The sequence below is a fragment of the Garra rufa genome, chromosome 16, assembly GCF_049309525.1.
Source record: "Garra rufa chromosome 16, GarRuf1.0, whole genome shotgun sequence".
Classification (NCBI taxonomy): Eukaryota; Metazoa; Chordata; class Actinopteri; order Cypriniformes; family Cyprinidae; genus Garra; species Garra rufa.
In genome coordinates this window covers 12,861,421-12,884,291 of record NC_133376.1, presented here as the reverse complement: position 1 = coordinate 12,884,291, position 22,871 = coordinate 12,861,421, and the positions used below count along the sequence as shown (strand labels likewise).

Sequence of the window (22,871 nt, the reverse complement as noted above, 5' to 3'; positions counted from 1 at the left end):
TTCATTTTAACTAATGTGGTTAACTAATGTTAACTAATGAACCTTATTGTAAAGTGTTACCAAAATTATAACACTTCTCTTGTGTTTTACTAAAATAGTATTTTTAATATATTTTTGACATTTATTTGCTTATTGTACAACAAAACATAGTTTTGCTTTATAAATAATTATAAAACATAAAAGTAAAAACAAAAATTACAAAATGAGAAACAGATCTTATGACATTCACAGTCATTTTATAGCTCTATAACCTTACTGCTTGACATCTGTTGACTCATTTGAGTCTAAATGACACATAACTGAGAATGACATTAAGCTGAGAACTTCTGAGCTATGCATGATCATGATTTAACCAAGATTTGTTCATAAAAATAAATAGAAAAACACTCAGCATTCCTGATACTTTTAACCCACACTATCATAATGCTCATGATCACACAAATGATAAAAAAAAACATGTTCTGTAGGACATCTGGGGGAAAACTGGTCATTAGCGCATTAACTTTCACGAGTAAAAGGAGTCAATGAAAATAAAATCTTCCAATTCTTATAATTGGACATTGAAAAATTACCTCAAGCTGTTTTTTTGTCAAAAATGTATGTTTTTGTCTACACAATATAAAACTCTTATGAATAATAAACACCTGTACCATTGTCAGTAGGTTCTAGATACCTTCCATGATTATCAGGGTCCACATGAAATTACATTTATTTAAAAGAGATGTTTAGAAATAAGTAATACATATTGGTATATTGTGGTTAATATAATATCCTGGCCAGTTTTGTGATTTTCATCCATCTAATTTCAGTTAATTCAGCAATTAAAAACATTTTAGACAACGGGGCCATTTTTACAACTGAAATATTACATGCTTTGTAAAATATCTTATCATCCCTAAATTATGCTTTAGTCAATTTACTTTATATAATGGATGATCAAACCAGACGTTTTCTACTTTTTGATTTGGCTGTCAGGTAAAACTGTCCTTTCAAAGGGCTTTTATATATGTGTTACTGTATAAACACTCTCTTAAAACTAAATTATACACTTAGGTTTGTGAACATTTGTGACTCTGGACCACAAAACCAGTCATACACTCAAGCCTGAAATTATTCATACCCCTGGCAAAAAACAAGAGGCATCATTGTGGAAAAAAAAAAAATATTTCTCAGCTTTCATTTACATTTGTACAAAAAGTGGCATGTCCAAAATTATTCATATCCTTTGCAAACTGTCACAGTCTATGGGAAAATCCAAAGTTCTATACCATTCCAAATAGTCCAAGCTGTTCTAAAGCATCCTAATTACCCTGATTCATTGGAAACAGCTGTTTTAATCAACTCAACAGGTGAAAAACAGAAGCTCTCTGCTGTTGGTTTGTGGACAGTCATGGCTAAGACAAAGGAGCTCACTGAGGACCTGCGGCTGTGCATTGTGGCTGCTCACAAGTCAGGAAAGGGCTATAAGACCATATCTAAATGTTTTGAAGTTCCAGTGGCTACAGTGCAAAGTATTATTAAAAAATACAAGACGTTCCACACTGTGAAAAATCTCAGAGGACGTGGTCAGAAGCCAAAAGTGACACCTGTGCTGGCCAGGAGGATAGTGAGAGATGTAAAAAAAGAATCCAAGTATCACCACCAAGGCCAACCTGATGAATGGACAAAGAAAAAGACTTCTGGTCTTCTGATTTATGGTCAGATGAAACAAAAATTTGAATTGTTTGGCCACAATGTAGCCTTCATTTGGCGTAAAAAAGGTGAAGCCTTCAACCCTAAGAACACCATCCCCACTGTCAAACATGGTGGTGGGAACCTAATGTTTTGGGGGTGTTTTTCAGCCGGTGGACCAGGGAACCTAATCACAGTAAACGGCACCATGAAAAAGGAGCAATACATCAAAATTCTCAACAACAACATCAGGCAGTCTGGAATGAAACTTGGCCTTGGGCACCAGTGAACATTTCAGCACGACAACGACCCAAAACACAGCAAAAGTGGTGAAGAAATGGTTAGCAGACAAAAGCATTAACGTTTTGCAGTGGCCCAGCCAGAGTCCTGACTTAAATCCAATTGAGAATCTGTGGAGGGAGCTAAAGATCAGGGTGATGGCAAGGAGACCCTCCAACCTGAAAGAGTTGGAGCTCATCGCTAAAGAAGAATGGGCAAAAATACCAGTGTTAAAATGTAAATAAAAGCTAAGAAATATTTTTTCCACAACGATGCCTATTGTACATCATCGTATTATCTTTTGGAAGAAGCCCGTGTCACTTCTAATCAAAAAAAAAATTGCTGGTTGAATAAAAGTCATTTTAAGTCAGAATTTGCCAGGGGTATTAATAATTTTGTGCTTGACTGTATATATGGTTTCATGTGACCTACAATGTAGCTTGTCATGTATTGCTTCATTTATAAATCCTCTTCCAAGGCCTTATGGGATAATAAATTGACCTCTGTATGCATACTTCAACATAAAAAATATATTAGAATTGTTAACAAGTTTATTGTAAAATCAGCAGCTGTATTTTAAACCATGGTCGAATTACCATATACTAGGCCTACTACTAGTGCGTCTTAACAACACTCTCTCATTTACTTGTTTCTTTGTCCTTCAGTTTGTAACACGCAATTCAATCAAACCTATCCATAATGAAAGTATCAGTTTAAATAAACTATACATCAACCTCTTACCTAATTATTTATTATGAATAACCAAACTATAACAACATGATGCCAGATCCCTTAAACGCAGCTTAGAAGAATTATTCAAAATACAAATAAGTTTTGCTTCAATTCCTCCGTTCTTGATTTCTTTCTTTGTCTCCTACAGGGGTGAAGCTAAGACTCGAGGAAAGGAAGCAAAGATACGCAAAAATCAGAAATGAGAAGCATTATTTTCTAAAAAAACAAACCAAGAACCTGTTCATGAGATTTACGGCAGTCTATTTGCTGACTTGTTAAAAGTTATTATTATTATTTTTTTTTTAATTGACTGTGTTGTTTTGACCCAGCGGTTGAGTTAAATGTTTAACCCAACCTTCTGGGTAGTTTTATTTAACTCAACTATTGCTTCGAAATAAACACAAAATAGGCTGTAAATTAAAAAAAATAGACACGCAATTACTAGTAGGATCAGCAATAATTATAAGGTAAACATTTATTAAAAAGCTATTTAATTTGTTTAAATATTTTAATTATTATTTATTCAACTTACTAATATATACTAATTTATTGAACATTAATAAATGTTAATTTCCAACCTATTTTGGGTTTATTTTAAGCAAGAAATATAGTAGTAGTAGTAGTAGTAGTTAAATTAAAAATACACACACACATTTTGTCCATATTTCACCCAGCACTGGGTTGTTTTTAACCCAGCTTTTTTTAGTGTACAAAATAGTTACTGTTTAACATATGAGACACAATTGTAAAGTTAATCAACTGTAAGGCAGTGACTATTGGAACCAAAATGAATTCCAAAATTGTATTTATTTACTTTTAAACAGGCATAAATGTTATTTCAAAACAGGAATATTTATATAGTACAGCATCATAAATCACCAGAATGAAAGCATCAAATTGCATCTATACTAAAAAGAACTAGAAAAACATAACTTATATAACTTAAATCACCATATTCCTTATATTAAAATGTAGCATCAAGTAATTCTCTATTTGGCAACTCTAAATGATTAATTGTAGTCATTTTGTCACTTGTTTTAGTAAAGGATAGTGATTTAGGATAACTATTTTTACAAACTTTATCACATTTGTGACCTTGGCCTACAAAACCAGTCAGAAAGGTCGATATCTGGAAACTGATATCACCTGAAAACTGAATAAATAAGCTTTTCTATTGATGGAATTTGCATAAAATCTAAATAATGAGAAAATCACATTTAAAGTTGTCCAAATGAATATTAGCAATGCATATTACAAATCCAAAATTAAGTTTAGAGATATTTACGGTAGGAAATGTACAAAATATCTTCATGGAACATGATCTTTATTTAATATCCTAATGATTTTTGGCCTAAAAGAAAAAGTGATCATTTTGACCCGTACAGTGTTGTTTTGCTATTGCTACAAATATACCCACGCTGCTTAAGACTGGTTTTGTGGTCCAGAGTCACATTTATACCATCTCAGCACATTCTGTAATATGTTAAATCACTTGTAGAGATTTAAAATGTTTAGATGAGTATGTGAGAGGTGTTTTAGGTACTTATGTTAGTATTTCAGGTCATATGCTTATTGTTTGAGAGTTTGTTCATCACGTGAATCATATTATTGCATTTTCTGTTCTATACGTGGGCTTTTTTCTATACATTAGCATGCAGCTTGCTGTGCGCCGAGAGTTGCATTTGAGAGTAGGTTGAGAGTTGACTGTAATTTTTCTCTTTTTCACTTTCTCTCTCTCTCTAGAGCATCAGACACGCAGACACAACAACCTCCGTGGCCACTGGGGATCCAAACCGAAGCCAGCTGAAGGCAGCAGCGGACCAAAGCGGCTGATATTGGGGGCATGTGTGAGGACACAGGTGAATCAGTTTTCCGGCTTATTCAGACTGAGAGCGAGAGGCATGTCGATTTTGCGGATATTACGGTAAGCGCACAGGAAGACAGGGCGATGTGGGCGGGGGACGGCCAACCTGGTTGTGTGTGCGCTGGGAATAGAGGCACTGTATGTTTACGCTTCGCTATGGAGTGTGCGGCTCCTTGTGTCCTACTTCTCTTTTTTGTTGATTTCGGTGCCATGTTCAAGTCACAAATGTGTTGTCATCATATTTAAATCAGTAGCTGACTTTTTGATGAAAGAACTGAACTGAACTTGACTATGCTGAAATGTCACATAAAAGGGCATCTCAGTGCACCTTACATAATTCACTAGAATTATTACCTAAAAATTCACTAATACACTCTTTAGACTAAAATAAATAACTATGATAGATTTGATTGATTTATTTATTTACTTACTGAAATATCACATGCACAAAAGGGCATAATTTACTAGAATTATTACCTAAAAAAAATCACCAATTCACTTTATATTAAATTAAGTTATTTAATTAATTAACTTACTTATTGAAATTTTACATGCACAAAAGGGAATCCCAGTGCATCTTACATCATTCACTAGAATTGTAACTTTGAAAATAGTCATTAATTCACTATTTATATTAAAATTAATGTATAATATATTTTAGTTATTTTTTAATTACTTACTGAAATATCGCATACACGAAAGGACATCCCAGTGCACCTTGAATAATTCGCTACAAATATTACCTAAAAAAATCACTAATTCACTATTTGTATTAAAATTAATATATAATATATATTTTTTTATTTACTTACTGACATATCGCATGCGTGAAAGGATATCCCTGTGCGCCTTAAATAATTCACTAGAGTTATTACCTAAAAAAAACACTAATTCACTATTCATATTAAAATATATATAATATATTTTATTTATTTTGTATATATTTACTTACCGAAATATCACATACACAAAAGGGCATCCCAGTGCACCTTCAATAATTCACTAGAATTATTACCTAAAAAAGTCACTAATTCACTATTTATATTAAAATAAATATGTATATTATATATATTTTTTAATTACTTACTGAAATATTGCATACACGAAAGGACATCCCAGTGCACCTTGAATAATTCGCTACAATTATTACCTAAAAAAATCACTAATTCACTATTTGTATTAAAATATATATAATATATTTTATTTATTTTGTATATATTTACTTACCGAAATATCACATACACAAAAGGGCATCCCAGTGCACCTTCAATAATTACTAGAATTATTACCTAAAAAATCACTAATTCACTATTTATATATATATATATATATATATATATATATATATATATATATATATATGTATAATTCACTATTTATATAAAAATAAATATATATAATATATTTTATTTATTTACTTACTGACTAATATCACATGCTTGAAAGGGCATCCCAATGCACCTTAAATAATTCACTAGAATTATAACCTAGAAAAATCACAAATTCACTATTTATGTTAAAATAAATACAAATAATATGTTTTTTTTAATTTACTTATTAAAATATTGCATACATGAAAGGGCATCCCAGTGCACCTTAAATAATTTACTTCAATTATTACCTAAAAAAATCACTAATTCACTATTTGTATTAAAATAAATACATATAATATATTTTGTTTATTTTTAATTAGTGAAATACCACATGCAAAAAAATAAAATATATATATATATATTTTTTACTGAAAAATCACATGCACACAAAAAGACATACTAGTGCACCTTAAATAATAAAAAAAAATACCTAAAATAAATAATACCTAAAAAAATGCACTATTTATATTAATATATAAAATAATCCAACTGTGATTAATTGAAATGCACAATAAAACATGATTTTTGAAAAATGGTTAAAAACGGAGATATCTCTTTTTTGCAGATTAACACTTCGTGTATATATATATATATATATGTATACATCAAAAAAGTATGATGTCCTGTAGTGAAGTTAAGAATTTAAAATCTGTGTGAACTATGATATGAATATAAACATTAACATTTAATTTATTCTTTAATTTAAATTAATTAATTATTATTTCAACAAGCAATCATTTCTTTTAGAATAGCATGGGATATTATGAAGAGTTATGTCTTGAATTATAAACAGAGATACACTCCAGAAATCACAACGAAAGAAATATGTTGTTTACATAAGCAATCATGTTGCAACAGTGATGCAAGAATGTAGCTGGTCGACCAGCTAAGAAACCGTTTGATGTCTACAGGTGACGTAGATGTTCCTTCACTCAGGTACTGTAATTCCACTGCACTGTACATCTCAAATGCTTCAGTGAGCAAGTCACGCCCCAAAGGTACAGTACATTAATGCATTAATATTCATAATAAAGCAGCAAACTTTTTCATTGCAATTAACATTTGAACTGAATAAACTGTTTAAAACACATACACAGTACATAGACTGCATGGCACTGAATAAATTGCCATTAAAGTTAGTTCTAACATAAGCAGATCAGCTCAAAGATCAATTTCAGTGACTGACTCATACCTTTACACTCAATCTGAGCAATTTCTACACAACAACATGCCAAAACAAACAGCAGAAAGCAACAAAACAGTCACGTTTACGTACCAGTCGATGCCGTGAGCCTGAGCTCTTTACAGAGCGATCGCTTTGCTGTCTGACTGAAAACTAAAGGGGTCCAACACTCAATTAACACTATATTTATCATATCTGAAACGGTGACATTTCCTTGGCATTTAGGGGTTAACAGATCGCCGCTTCTGAAAACAATGTTGTTATGGAAACGCAGTGATTTAGAGGAAACAAGACATAGTTTCCTGTCCAGAGGCCCATATGTGGGAGTATTATTTGCGAGTTCAAAGCTAATTTTCCTATACGAGCGGGGCACAAGATCATGCAGGGTACGCCGTTGGTGTTTTTAAAGGTTATTCGGCAGTTAAACAGTTAATTTGGGGGAAAAACGGGGTCAGTGCACTTTGCAAAAAAAAAAAAAAAGGGTAAAAAACCATGGTACACAATAGCATAATTACCAGAGGTGGACAGTAGTGAAGTATTTTTCTTTAGAAAACCTCATTTCACAACTTTCCAATGGATAATATTGTACTTTTTACTGCACTACGTTTCATATTAAATGCCATTTAATACTTTATTAGAAATCTATTACTTTCTTGCCTTTACTTGAGTAAAAGAATTTCAAAGATTTACTTGAGTGCAAGAAAGTACTACATTTTTAATGTTCTTAAGTATTGAAGGTAAAAGTAAAAAAGCAGAATGGTGATAGCATGCTTTCTGGACATATGCAACATATAAATACAATTGTTTATGAACACAGTATTAATTTAGTGACACTATGGTATATTCATATCAATAGCACCATTTTACCATGGTACTATTTTCATATATCATTATAGAATAATAGCAGTTTTATGAGGGAATGCCATGATTTTAAAGAGTAAAACATGCTTTTTGTCCTGGTAATAAATAAGAACAACTGTTCAGTTTCAGTACTTTTTTGTACTTTTTATAAATGTACAGGGTATGAATAGATTTCTAGGTTTTGTTTGAAAGTTGCGATGATTCATTCAAAATTCGTCTCAAGCAGACAATAACAAGACGTCTGTTTCACAATTTTGGGAACAAATACGTTCTTGAGGCCCCGTTATAGTTCTGGTTTTAGTAAAAGTACATGAGTCTGGTGCTGTTTTCTCGTTTGTGATTCATATAGTTTAAAGAGAAGACTTTTAATCCGTCAATAAGCAGTTAACGTGGATTAAAACATCCGTTGCACTAAAACAGGTTATAGATGGACCCATTCCGGCCTGTTATCAAACGCCCATCAGTCGCGCAATCCGGCCTTCAGATACGGAGGCAGCGATGAAATTTTGACACCTTGACGCAAATCGCGTTACCATTTCCTACTTTCCGTTTAGAATTTTTAGTGTCTGAAACTTGTAAACAAACTTTCACCTTGATGCAAGCAGATCCGCCGACGCCTTTGACAGCCTGGAAAAAGAACTGTGACTGAAATCCTGTTTATGCGCTTTTAATTATTTTTGGCTTCTGGAAAATCTCACTTTAGTTGGTTCGTCGGCCTGTATTAGGGGTCGGCTGCTGCAGTGAGTCTTTGTGGCTTCACTTTTAGACATAAAGGGCAAAATCACTTTTACTGATGCCTTAGTCATCAGGGTTTGCATTCAGTCATTTCATTAAGGGATCATTCATTTCTATCACAGCGGATGAGTCATACTGGTGGTACATGGTCTTGAATGTTTCTGCTCTCACAGGCTTTTAGACACGCTTACTCTCTAAACGGACACATCAGAGATGTCTTTTGTTGTCGAATAAAGTACATTTTTGAAATATCATGCTTTTTTTCCAGAAAGGATTGTGAAAACTATTGTGCAAGTTAAACTAGTTGGCAACCATATCAGTAAAAAGTTCTGAACATCTCAAATAAACAAATGACTAAGAATACTACAGATATTAAAATAATCAAATGTAAACACTGTGTGAATGAATTTTTTTTAAAGATTTTTATTGAAGCAACAAAATATGAGTTTGTCTCTATTTCTTTTGTTGTTTGATTAAGAGAACCACGGGTATTAAGGCTTATATATTATGGCTTAATATAATGTAAATTATGTCTCTTACTGAAATATGTAGTAGAAAAATCATGAAAAATGTACTTCATTTAAAAAAAGCCAAATTGTTTAATACATATTTTGGACTATGAGGGCTCCATTATTTTGATGACATTAAATGGTTGAGCTGCTGCCGCTAACTGTTGCTATTTTTACCACAACACAACTCGAAAAAATAAAATGCTGATACGATGACCACAACTACTGAAACTTTTAGCTTTGAGCTTTCAGGTGACAACCATAGACTGTATAAAATATGGACGTAGTATCCGTGACGTCACCCGTAGGATTCTGAAGCGCTATTTTGAAGCCTATAGTGGGCGGGAGTCGGCCGTCGCCATCTTGGAATCGCGTCACCGCGCGTCACTCCCGGATAATCAAAAATGGGCAAAAAGGCGGGACGCGGGTGGTGCTGGTTGCTGAAACCACGCCCGCCTAGCGCGCCAGTGGTGAGAGCAGCGGCAATCCCCCTGTCACTCAAGTGACCACGCCTTTAATTATGCAGAACTTTAAGGCTTAATATAACTTATACGGATGAGTTATAAAAAAAATTCACCCCCCTCACAGTTGACATGTAGGGCAAAACTAGCTATATAGACCAAAACCATTTTTTGAACCAGGCTGTAAACATACTTTTTTCTGCTGTAAAGTTGGGCATTTTAACATGGGGAGTCAATGGGACTGACTCCCTTCTGCAGCCAGTCTCTAGCGGCCAGTCGATGAATTGCAGTTTAAGTCACTTCCGTGTTGGTTTCAATAGAGAGAGCGGGAGGTTGCCCCTTGGTGACAACAGATATAAGCGTAGGCTTAAACCAAATGGCCTACCATTGATTTTCTCTACAAGGAGTCTAAACCCTCCCGGATACTGAGTGAAATCTGCACAGAGAAAGTCCTTTTGTGGCTGTGGCATCATGACAAACATCTGCATGTTTACATCCTGCCAGGATGGCATCTAGCCTTTCTTGTCTCTGCCATTTGTAAGCTCTTTTAGTAGCTGTTGTTGACTTAAAGCCTCAAAGGCATCAGGGATGAAGTGGAGAGAACAAAGACGCAGGTCTTTAGGAAGTTTTATTTGTCCACAGGCATCTTCCCATTCTTTTCTCTTCTTCATATCGCTACGAAAGCAGTGAAGATTTACATTGTTTCTCTTGTTGCCCTTTGAAAATTACAACCAAAAGCTGCACAATGTCATATCCTATCTGTTTTATATTCCGAGTTGTGTTGTGTTGTGTTAAAAATAACAACTGGTAGTGGCAGTAGCTAACCAAGTGCATCCATTTGACATCGTTGCAATAATGACGCCCCCCAAAGTCCAAAATATGTATAAACAATGTGGATTTTTTTGAACAATGTAAGTCTACTACACATTTCAGTAAGAGACATCATTTATGCTATATTCAGTCATTCAAGTTTTAAAGGATAACTATTGCAAAAAATGCAACCTGGGCAGTTTTTTTTTTTACTGTAAACGAGACAAACTTATATCTAAAAGCATAATTAAGACAAACGAGCCGTTTTTGAGATTGACCGTGATTTCGTTTTGTGGTCAATGGCCGGTGAATGGGAGTACTAGGGGCATAACTTTGAGCGCATCAAAATCAATATCTTTACAACACTAAGAAGGCTCGACACACCATGAAACTTTGCTTGAAGTATCGCCTGGGTCTCTACACATGAACTCCAGCATTGAGAACATTGTTTGTGTACACAGAGTTTACTAAAAAGAAAGGTTTTGAACAACTCACTTACACTGTTTGAGTCTCCGCTCGCGGCCGTCTTGCCAGTCAAGAGGTGTCAATCTTCGAATGCGAGGATGGATAGCTCCTAAAGCATATTTCCATATAAATGCACGGCTAATTCGTTGTTTTGTCGCAAGTGAAAAACAATATTAACCTTCTAGTTGTAAAAAGAGCCTCATATAAGCCTAATATTTCGTCCTATGGAGTCCATTCATTCGCATTCGGAGATCGATACTTCTTGACTGGCAAGACGGCTGCGAGCGGAAACCCAAACAGTGTGAGTGAGTTGTTCAAAACCTTTCTTTTTAGTAAACTCTGTGTACACAAACAATGTTTTCAATGCTCGAGTTCATGTGTAGAGACCCAGGCGATACTTCGAGTAAAGTTTCATGGTGTGTCGAGCCTTCTTAGTGTTGTAAAAATATCGATTTTGATGCGCTCAAAGTTATGCCCCTAGTACTCCCATTCACCAGCCATTGACCACAAAACGAAATCACGGTCAATCTCAAAAACGGCTTGTTTGTCGTAATTATGCTTTTAGATATAAGTTTGTCTCGTATACAGTAAAAAAAAAAAAAAAACAGCCCAGGTTGCATTTTGGCAATAGTTATCCTTTAATACCCAGGGTTCCCATTAACATTTATGACACAGAGAGCAGCTGGTTAATTAGACTGCTGTCACTTTAGGACCAAATACACTTATCTAATATCTAATAACCGTTAGGGCCACACCTGAACCCAAAATATACTGATATGACAAAATATGACAAGCACGGACATTGAAAGCTGCTTGTCCGTCTTTCGTTACCAGATTCGGTTCCTCACTCCCTCCGTATTACCCAAACATGACACATTTGGTCACAATCTTTACAGTTCTTTTGAAACTTGTACTATGGACGTCTTCAAGAGCAACCGCCCCTACTACAGAATTTGCATATTAATATTTACAGATAGCGTTATTGGTTGTATTTGCTCTGTAATATTTGCATCACAGACATGGATGAACATAGGCAGCATAAACTTTACAGCAATTTGTCACATTTCCTGAAAAATATATATCTATAGGGTTGTCAAATCGATTAATCACATTCAAAATAAAAGTATTTACATTAAAAGTGTTTACATGTTATATGTGTGTTTACCAGGGATGCTTTCTTTGAGGGGGCAAAGACGGCACTGTCTCGATGAGAAAAAATGTAGTACAAAAAATAAACAATGGAAATATTACAAAATATGACATAAGAAAACGTATAAATCACTCTTTTTTTTAAGTAAAACTGTCTAACAGCAACACCAGCAGAAATAAGTTTCAAATAAGTTTCTGTAGAATAAAATTTCAAAATTTAGCTGAAATAATGTTACATTGTCATTCAGTATAACACAATATTTATGTAAAAATTCAAACAACATGGTTATTTTGACTTTATAACAGAAATGACAGAAATTAATTACAAATGGCCACCTCATGTAAAGTGGGACCGTATTGTGTTTTAAATGAGTAAAAAATTCTTACTGACAAATGGGCAAAACCTAGGATAGTGGCACATTTTAAAAATGTAGAATTACAACTAATTAGTATTTTGGGGTGAAAGTAATTCCTCTTTTAATGTCAAAAATTGATTTTTGTTGTAAATGTGTCTGACAAGATTGTTACACCGAATGACATTTTAGTGGGTGTCTTCTGTAAATTAGGGAAAAATGTATGATATTTATTTTTTGCCCAGAAAACCAAAAACCAAAATGCAATTAAATTAAACAGAAAACTTTTTAATATTTTTTTTTTTGAAAAAAAAAAAAAAAACTACAACAATTTAAAGCAGTATTACACTTATTGTTTTGATGCTTAAACCCTTTTTCGTCTTTGACCCATATACATAAAAATATTTTTAAAATATATACATGTATGTGTGTGTATTTATACTATATACATAATAAATATACACAGTGCACACACATATATTATGTAAACACAGACTTTATTTTAGATGTGATTAATCATTTGACAGCTCTAGTAAGTAAACTCACACACTTATATATCACCAATTTGTCAAGTCAAAATCAAACTTCAAATGGCCTGAAAACATGATCTATGGTTTTTTTAGTGAGCAATCAGCTTTGTTGAAATTAAAGGTACATCTCTACATCCATGAGTGATCAGTGTTTACCGAGCTCTGATGACCTGAAAATATGTTTATTATGGGAAAGATCAGTTCATAAATAAAATATATACAGTGCCTTGCAAAAGTATTCATACCCCTTCATTTTTTTTCACATCTTTTTTTTTGCAGCTTTATGTTAAACTGCTTTAAATTAGTTTTCCCCCACAACGATTTACACTCCATAAACCATAATAATGACAAAGCAAAAACCAGATTTGCAAATTTATTAAAAATAAAACACTGAAATAAGTACATTGCATAAGTTTTCATAGCCTTAACTCAGTACATAGTTGAAGCACCTTTACAGCCTCAAGTCTTTTTGGATATGATGTGACAAGCTTTGCACATCTGCATTTGGCAATTATCTGCCATTCTTTGCCTCACCTTTTCACCTTTTCACTCTCAAGCTCTGTCAGCTTGGATGGGGGCTGGCAGACATTTTCTAGAGTCCTAGTTGTTCCAGTCATCTTCCATTACGGATAATGGAGGCTACATGCTTCTGTGAACCTTCAATGCAGCAGATCTTTTTCTGAACTCTTCCCTAGATCATTGCCTTAACGCAAGTCTGTCACTGAGCTCTACAGGCAGTTATCTTGACCTCAGGACTTGGTTTTTGCTCTGATATGCATTTTCAGCTGTTAGACCTTTTCTGAGAGGTGTGTGCCTTTCTAACTCATACTCATTCAAATGAATTTGCCACAGTTTAACTCCACTCGAAGTGTAGTAACATCTAGAAGCTATATGAAAGTTCCTGAGCTAAATTTCGAGTGTCCCAGAAAAGGGTATGAATACTTATGCAACGGGATCTTTTCAGTTTTTTATTTTTAATAAATTTGCACAAACGTTAAAAACCTATTTTTTGCTTTGCCATTATGGAGTAGGGAGTGTAGATTGATGTGGGGAAAAAGTCATTTAAAGTAGTTTAACATAAGGCAGCAACATAACAAAATGAACAAATAAATAATAATAATAATAATGAAGGCACTGTAATTGCTTAAATGAAATATATTTTTAAATAGATTATATATTTTTGTTTCTACCTTGAGTTATTATTTTTGGAATAAATGTAAAATACTTAAAAAAGATGAGATTTATTCACGATTTTACATATTAAATAGCCTAATTACATTGTTAATGTAAAAATACAATATAGATTTTTATTCTGGTAGTGTAAGTAATGGGTTTTTTTTAACCAAGAAAATGTTATTGAGACATGAATTTACATTTAATAATAATAATAAAGGGAAAAAAAGTGAGGACTTTGCCTCCTCATTTTAGAACACCACTGCACCCCTCTGGTGTGTAGTATATATATATATATATATATATATATATATATATAGTTTAAGATATAAGTTATATATATATTTGTTAAACGCATATATTTTTACAAAAATACACACGGTACACACATATATTACGTAAACACAAATGTTTATTTCAGAATAAATTAATTGCGATTAATTGATTTGACATCACTAATGTCTACATTTGAACCCTTCTCTTATTCAGACTTTAAATACAATATCAGTGATCGTATGCTTACCTTCTTTTTGTTCTAAACCTGTCCGGCTGACTTCCTTTGATCACAAAAGAAGATCTTTTCGATTAACTAAACTGTTTCAGTTCCTATTGACTTCCATGGCATGGACAAAAAATGCACGTCAAAAGTAATCAAAACTTTGGTTTTCAATAATTTTTTGAATAACCTAATTTCATGTTTAGCAGATATGAATAAATGCACACAGGTTTGGAACGACATGAGGGTGAGTAAACGCTGACAGAATTTTTACTGCATGGGCGGATGAGCACTTTAACAACTTTTTTTTTTTTTAAACGACTTCTTAAAGTGTCAGTTTTTCTGGTTTTAATGCATTTGTGGGAAAGTTAAAAAAAATTCAACGCCTGTCGAGGTGTTTCCCAGTTCAACACTCCCTCTCAACTTGACCTTTATTTCATCCTCTATCAGGATTCTTTGATGAATAGAAAGATCCAAAGATCAGCATTTATCTGAAATAAAAAGAATTAATACTTTTATTTAGCAAGGATACTTTAAATTGATCAAAAGTGATGATAAAGACATTTGTAATTTTACAAAAGGTTTATATTTCAGATAAATGCGGTTCTTCTGAACTTTCTATTCATCAAAGAAACCTGAAAAAAATTCTACTCAGCTCTTTTCAACATAATTATATTTTTTAAGCAGCATATCAGAATATTAGAATGATCTCTGAAGGATCTTGCTAAAAAAGCTTTGAAATCACAGAAATAAATGACACTTTAAAATATATTTTAATAGAAAACATTTTAAATAGTTAAAATATTTCAACATTGTACAGTTTTTGCTGTACTTGGGATCAAATAAATGCAGGCTTGGCAAACACAAAAGAGCTCTTTAAAAACTGTTCAAAAACTTTTGACTCCTATGTGTGTTTGTGTTTACTTTATTATTTTAACATTATTTGGCTCATTACTTAAAAGTGTAAATGGATATTCCCTATCTAATACATATTTAATTAAAATTTTATGAATGTGTTTCATGTGATTTCATTAGAAAAAAGTAGCTAACGACGAAGAGGGCAAATACCTGGTTCTTAGTAGCATGGTTTCCACTTCAAGCCTTGAAACTCAAAAGGAATATCTTACATTTGTATATATTCGTATATAACATTTTTGGTCATTATGTGGAGACAGACCACACAAATGCAAATACATTTTTATTTAATACTGTACAAAATATGTATAGATTAAAATGTTTTTGAAAAAGCAACACTTCAAGTCCTTTAAGAGGCTTATAGATATAATAGCTTTAGTGAAAGAGGGATTTAGTAGAGACTGGTCTTTTTCATTATCCGTAGAAACTCCTGCTCATTAATCTCTCCGTCACCGTCTCTGTCGGCCTCGTCGATCATTTCCTGTTCCAAAAAAAAAAAAAAACCCGAGACACAATCATGTTACAGAACAATAGTCAAAAACATGTTGTTATAGTGCAGTGTTTCCTAACGGTGTCAGCTGTTGCTCCGTGATGAAGGATCTTATCTGATCTTATGTCATCCACTACCCACTGACTTATCAGCCAGTTTCTCAGGAGAGGCACAGATTTGTCTGTAAGGTTTTACACGCAGGAACGTCCTCATTCTGTGTATTTCCCCACATCTCAAACAACACGCACCTGTAACTCCTCGTCCGTGAGGTTCTCCCCGAGCTCTTTGGCCACTCGCTTGAGATTTTTGAAAGAGATTTTGCCGGTGCAGTCGTCGTCGAATAGCCTGAAAGCCTTCAGGATTTCTTCTTTGGAGTCCTTCTCACTCTATTGTGTAAAATAAATAACACAGCTAAACTCGGTGTGGGAGTGTGTATCACAGTTTGAGTAACTTTATATCACGGTAACGGTATACAGCGTCAACACTAATATTTTTGCTGGGAATTTAAACAAATAAACATTTTTCAAGGGATCCAAAGATCAGCATTTATCTGAAATAAAAAGCTTTTGTAATATTATACACTATACCATTATTTTACCTTTTTTGTGGGGGGAATTATAGAAATTAATACTTTTATTTAGCAAGGATGCTGTAAATTGATCAAGATGATAAAGACGTTACAAATTATTTCTATTTCAGATAAATGCTGTCCTTCTGAACTTTCTATTCATCAAAGAAACTTGACAAATTCTACTCAGCTGTTTTCAACATAATAATAATAATGATAATGTTTTTTGAACAGAAAATCTGAATATTAAATTGATTTCTGAAGGATCGTGTGACTGGAGTAATGATGCTAAAAATCAGCTTTGATCACAGGAATAAATTACATTTTAAAATATATGCAAATAGAAAACAGTTTTAAATAGCAAAAATATTTCAAAATTGTACTGTTTTTGCTGTACTTTGGATCAAATAAATGCAAGCTTGGTGAGCATTTAAAAAATCTTAACTTTCATATATGTATATATGTATATAAAATAAAAACTACTGAAAATGAGAAAAATACAACAAAATTACTTTTAAATAACTAAAAATAGAAAATATATAAAAAATAAAAACAGACTGTAGAAATATATAGTAAATCAAAAGTATAGTAAATTAAAAAAATAATAGTATTTTAAAAATACTATGAACCACTTGGTAAAGCCAATTTTTGGGAAATCTATTATTGCATTAAAGAATTTACAAATACTAGATATTTCATTTCATTTGAATGCTTTTTATTTTAAACTTGACAAACCAAATTTCAGATTCTTCATAAAAAAAATGTAATTGATAAGGCACAATTTCTTTTCTGCTTTACAGTTCAGATTGAAGTCTTTTCAAAATCAATGTATTTTGCAACAGTTATTTTCCTGTTTATGACCTGTTAATTTCATTATTATTTTCATTATATATACACACAGTATGATCAAAATTACAGTTTGAGTAATGTATTTTATATATATATATATATATATATATATATATATATATATATATATAACATAACCATGTAGTTAAGCCTAGTTTTGGATAATCTATTGAATACTTTACAAATAAAAAGTATTTTGGTAACACTTTACAATAAGGTTCATTAGTTAACATCAACTAAGAATGAACAATAATTCTATAGCATTTATTAAAATCACAAGTTGTGTCTGTTAACATTAGTTAATGCACTGTGAACTAACATGAACAAGCAATGGACAACTGTATGTTTATTAACCAACATTAATAAAGATTAATAAATATTTAATACATGCATTGTTCATTGCTTGTTCATGTTAGTTAATACATTAATTTTAAATTCAAAATTCAGATTATTTATTTAAAAATACTTTATAAAATGGTTAGTTTCAATTCTAAATTCTCACTGGACAAACCACTTTTGAGCTTTTGTTAGAACAGATGTCGCTTAGCAATCGTCAACCACTCTCTCAACGTCACCACTTAATTGCAAATTCCTCATCATCTTGATGAGTTTCTTTTTTGATATTTCATTGACGTCATTTTCCATGTAATTACCTGAGGTTTGTGACAGTGGCCAGATAGTTGTTTGATTGGTTAAGTTATCATTTGGCTGGTATACTTACCATTTTCTGTGTCATCATAGAAAGGAAATCATTGAAGCTGATTACGCCTGATCCTTCTTTATCAATATCAGCAATCATCTTTTTTATCTCTTCTTTCTTCGGCTCAAACCCCAGAGCTCGCATAGCAACCTATGGCAACAAGTCAGTTACTCCATTAGTACCATTACTACGTTATATACCAGTGTGTTTGGACAAATATTTCAATGGATTCACATTATTAACATGTTTAAACCTTTAAAGGGAAATGAAAAATTCTGTCATTCATTTCTCCCCCTTATGTTCTTACAAACCTGTAAGACCTTTGTTCATCTTCACACAAAGGTATTTTGGATGAAATCTGAGAGCTTACTTTAACTTTTTATTTAACAAAGATAAATAAATATTGTAATAAATGTTTTGTTCATTCAAATGACACCTTACTGTAAGGTGTTACAATTTCTTTTATTTTTAAAAATACATTTTTCTAGCTGTTGACAATATCTAATTAATGGAGTGAAAAAAGAGGTATCCCTCTGTAAAAACTTTTAACACTAAAATGTCAACAAATTTATTTTTTTTTTAACCTGGCTTTATCCAATCTTCAGATTTCTGGTTTGGTAAATGTATGCAAATTGTTGATATTTAATTGAACAATTAATTTGGATATTAAACATAACATTTCAGAAAACTGGGGAAGCTACTGGGGAAGTATGGTGATTTCATTTTTACGCTAATTACCTGAAAGTGTCTTGCCCTAAAGGAATATTTTACCCACAAATGAAAATGTACTCAACCACAGGCTAAGTAAGATCTAGATAAGTTTGTTTCTTCATGGGAACAGATTAGGGCTGGGTGATATATATACATATAAAAAAGCAACATTTTTACGATATTCGATATATATCTTGATATGTTTGCATTTGCTTTTAAATAAAAAAAAACATGACTTTCTTTTGCCTCCATAAAAAAACAACAATAACTATTTAGATAGAACAGAAATTGTTACAAAGTAAATACAAAATGTTAAGTGCAAATTTAAGTAGTTAAAAAAATATAGTGATCACTTACTGCCTTAATTAAAAAAACATGTATATGTATATGTACATGTATGTAACTGAGGTACTGCTAAAACAAGTACAGAGTACTTGTGCAAGTGCATTCTGTCTTTTATTAACTTTATTAGTGCATGCAATTCACAATTTACACTGTGCAACTGGGGAAAATAATTATACTGGGACAAGTTTTGAGCTAAAAACACAAGTCTCTGTTTTAAGAGAAGCTCTGTGGCACGAAACTATGTTGCCACTGGCACTAAAACCTCTTTCAGATGGGGAGCTAGTTGCTGGAACACATAGGTATGTCTTTTTGTCGTGGAAGGTCCTTGATTCTGGATTCGAACACGGGTCACCCGGAGCGCTTGGTGCTTGGTTTGTGTTTATCATCGGTACTTCCACAATAAAGAGTAAGCTCGTGCTCATGGTTGCCAGATTGCTTAAAATAAGCGAAACACCTGGTAGAAAATGTATCCTTGTAACAGCGATGCTCTGATTCTGGGATTTGAATTGTTGATATCTGGCAACGGCACTCATGAAAGCTTGCCTAGTAGAGGCGTGTAGAGCAGTCTGTAGTATTTTAGTCTTGTGTTTTTCGTCAACGAACTGACCATATGCACGGAGTGTTCTTTAGAACTTCCGCATAATGATTAGCCGGCTCGTAAAATTCTGCTGAAGCTCATTTTATATGTGCTATATAGGTGGACACTCTTGAGACTCCTCTACTGCCTCGTTCTTATCTGAAACTTAGAAAAATAATAATTGCAACATCGTAAATAATGATAGCGGCATGAACATTCAGTTTCATATTATTTAATCACATTTAATTTAAATGCCAAGCCTGATAATCACAGGAAAGTTCCTGCATAGTTGTGCATTTAAATGCGTACAGCCAAACACTATCATAAGGTGTTTAGGCTAACGTTAGTTAACTAGCGATACTTCTCTTCTAATCTTATTCTTGATAATCAGTAACTTGCCTTCATAGCCATGAACACATTTTTAAAATCTTGTAATATTTTAAAGCCTTTATTATTTTTCAACTCTACAGCTGTGCAATAAAATTCACTTCAAAGATTCGCTTTTCATTCATAAAGACGACATGGAAAAAAATGTCTTTTAATGGAAAACAATGTCTTTGTAGGATGAAAATGACATGAAATTACCCATATAACCAGAAGATGGCAGCAGAGGATCAATCATTGGCTGCAGCTGCCATTTCAACTCCCTAGTATTTTCAAGACGTCTTGCTATAGTATAGCATGTGCAGAAAGTCATTAAAATAAATAAATAAGCTCAGACACAAACAGCCTATAAGGGTGAATTATTTAAATACTTATATATAGTTCACTACAAATTAAAAAAGTTAAATATTAATGGTATAAGAAATAAATAATGCACTCAATATGAATTCGAAATATATTATATATTTTAAAAACTTTAATAACTTCAACTGTAGAAGCTATTAAATAGCCTATATTTAACCAACACAAGCTTGTTACTGCTGTAGTTTTGTTACTCTGAATTTAGTCTGAATCATTTAATGCACAGCTGTTTTTTGACATCAGTTTGTCAGATGTTTTGTCCAGTTATTACTGTCAATCATCACAATGACTTGCGCATATTTAGCCAATTTACTCACATATTTTTTAAACTCGCCGTTGTCATTCTTGAAACGGTACATGGACGTTTGGTCCTCTTAGACAAAGAACACTGTTCTTAGATTGTGAATGGATTATGTAGAGAAAACAAGCAAAATACACTCCTATTACGGCACAGTACAATTGACCGCAAAATATTTAGCTGGTTTGTCTAAACAAGGAAGTAATCCATGCACGTGGTCAATTGCATGTTGATATAGTCATAACATCTCAATAATCCACAAGTAATACGTCACTCCAGTCCATCAATTAATGACTCCCAAAGCAAAAATATGCATGTTTGTAAGAAACATCAAAATCCACAGACGTACTTGTTAAAAAAAAAAATTGGATTGTAAACGATACTTGATCTGTGCACATTTCTCTCCTGATTCATAACAGATGACCAGAGGAAGCAGTATTACGGATTATGGACGCATATTTTGACCAGAAGCAATGATTTAATGTTAAAAATGTCTTAATGATGGATTCGTTTCTTCACAAGGTGTTAATTGATGGATTGAAGTTGTGTGGATTACTTGTGGATTATTGTAATGTTTTTATGAGTTGTTTAGACTCTCATTCTGACGGCACCCCTTTACTGCAGAGGATCCATTGGTGAGCAAGTGATGCAATGCTACATTTCTCCAAATCTGTTCTAATAAAGAAACAAACTCATCTAGATCTTGATTTTTTTTAGATTTTTTTTTTTTTGCACATTTTCATTTTTGGGTGAACTATACATTTTCATTTTGCATGAAATTATGTTCAAGGACAAAGGATAAATGATGTATGTGTGCATGTAGAATAGTTTGTTTTTGTGTGTGTGTGTGTATATATATATATAAATATATATATTAGTGCTCTCAAATGATTAATCACATCCAAAATAAAAGTTGTTGTTTACATAATAAATGTGTTGTGTACTGTGTATATTTAATATGTATATATAAACACACACATATGCATGGATGTATTTAAGAAAAATATATTAAATATATTTATATATAATATTAATTATTGAATAAAAATGTATTTCAAAATAAATATAGAAAATATTCTCAAAATATATACTGTATGTGTGTGTATTTATATATACATAAATATACACAGTACACACACATATATTATGTAAACAACAACTTATTTTGGGTGCGATTAATCGTTTGACAGCACTATATATATATATATATATATAGGTAATTAAATTAATTCTCATTTGTTTTAAAAAGTAAAAACAAAAAACTAAGTCTATTAAACATGATTAAAGTCTATTCCTGCTAGGTAAGGAGTAGGTAAGGAGTAAGATTAGTCACTCAGTTGGGATTTTACAATTAGGTCATTCCTAGGTTTAGTTTAGATGCTGTCTCTGGGCTTTTATCAAACCTTTTTTTTTACCTTTAGTTCCTTTACATCTATGTTTCCAGAGCCATCTGTGTCAAAAAGATCAAACGCCTCTTTGATCTCCTGCCTCTGTTCCTCTGTCAGTTCTGGTTTGGGGCCTGCTCTCTTCCGCTGGTTCGTGGTGGCACTGGGTTTCCTGAAGCTTGATGCCTTAAAAAAAAAAAAAAAAAAAAACAGAAAGAGAAAGAGAGATTCAGCCATGCTACCACCAGGGGGTGTTACCATGGTTTTCTTATACTGTGTGTAGGGCTGGGCGATTCTTTTGATTTTTTCGATTAATTCGAATTTACGTTTTAAGATGATTAATTTTTTTATTAAATCGAGGTATCACGATTTTTTTAATAAAAATATTAGATACACTGTAATTGCACCAATGGCAGAATAATTAAGAGGCAATATTGTCTGACCACATGATGGCGCGCCTAATTAACCGCTGTATTCAGAACGGAAAACAAATAACGCGTTCTGGTAAAATAACGTGAGTCACTAAGGGGACATGATTAGCTGCTTGCTAGCAAGTTAGCCTGTTACATTACAGTACATACAATTTCACTTACCACATAAACAGAGTACAGTCGTGGCCAAAAGTTTTGAGAATGACACAAATAT

At 32.7% G+C, this 22,871-nt stretch overlaps 1 protein-coding gene across 1 annotated transcript in view; it reads right to left on the bottom strand.

The window, feature by feature from the left end:
• Positions 1 to 15,398: 15,398 nt before the first annotated feature.
• The window catches only part of cetn4 (centrin 4), a 9,499-nt gene continuing 2,026 nt past the window's right edge, over positions 15,399 to 22,871 (bottom strand). The window contains exons 2-5 of the mRNA XM_073820596.1: positions 22,257 to 22,412; positions 18,188 to 18,316; positions 16,298 to 16,435; positions 15,399 to 16,040 (exon numbers count right to left, since the gene is read on the bottom strand). Of these exons, the coding sequence (XP_073676697.1) occupies positions 15,951 to 16,040; positions 16,298 to 16,435; positions 18,188 to 18,316; positions 22,257 to 22,412 (513 nt within the window). The 3' untranslated portion in view covers positions 15,399 to 15,950. The remainder of the gene's footprint in view (positions 16,041 to 16,297; positions 16,436 to 18,187; positions 18,317 to 22,256; positions 22,413 to 22,871) is intronic.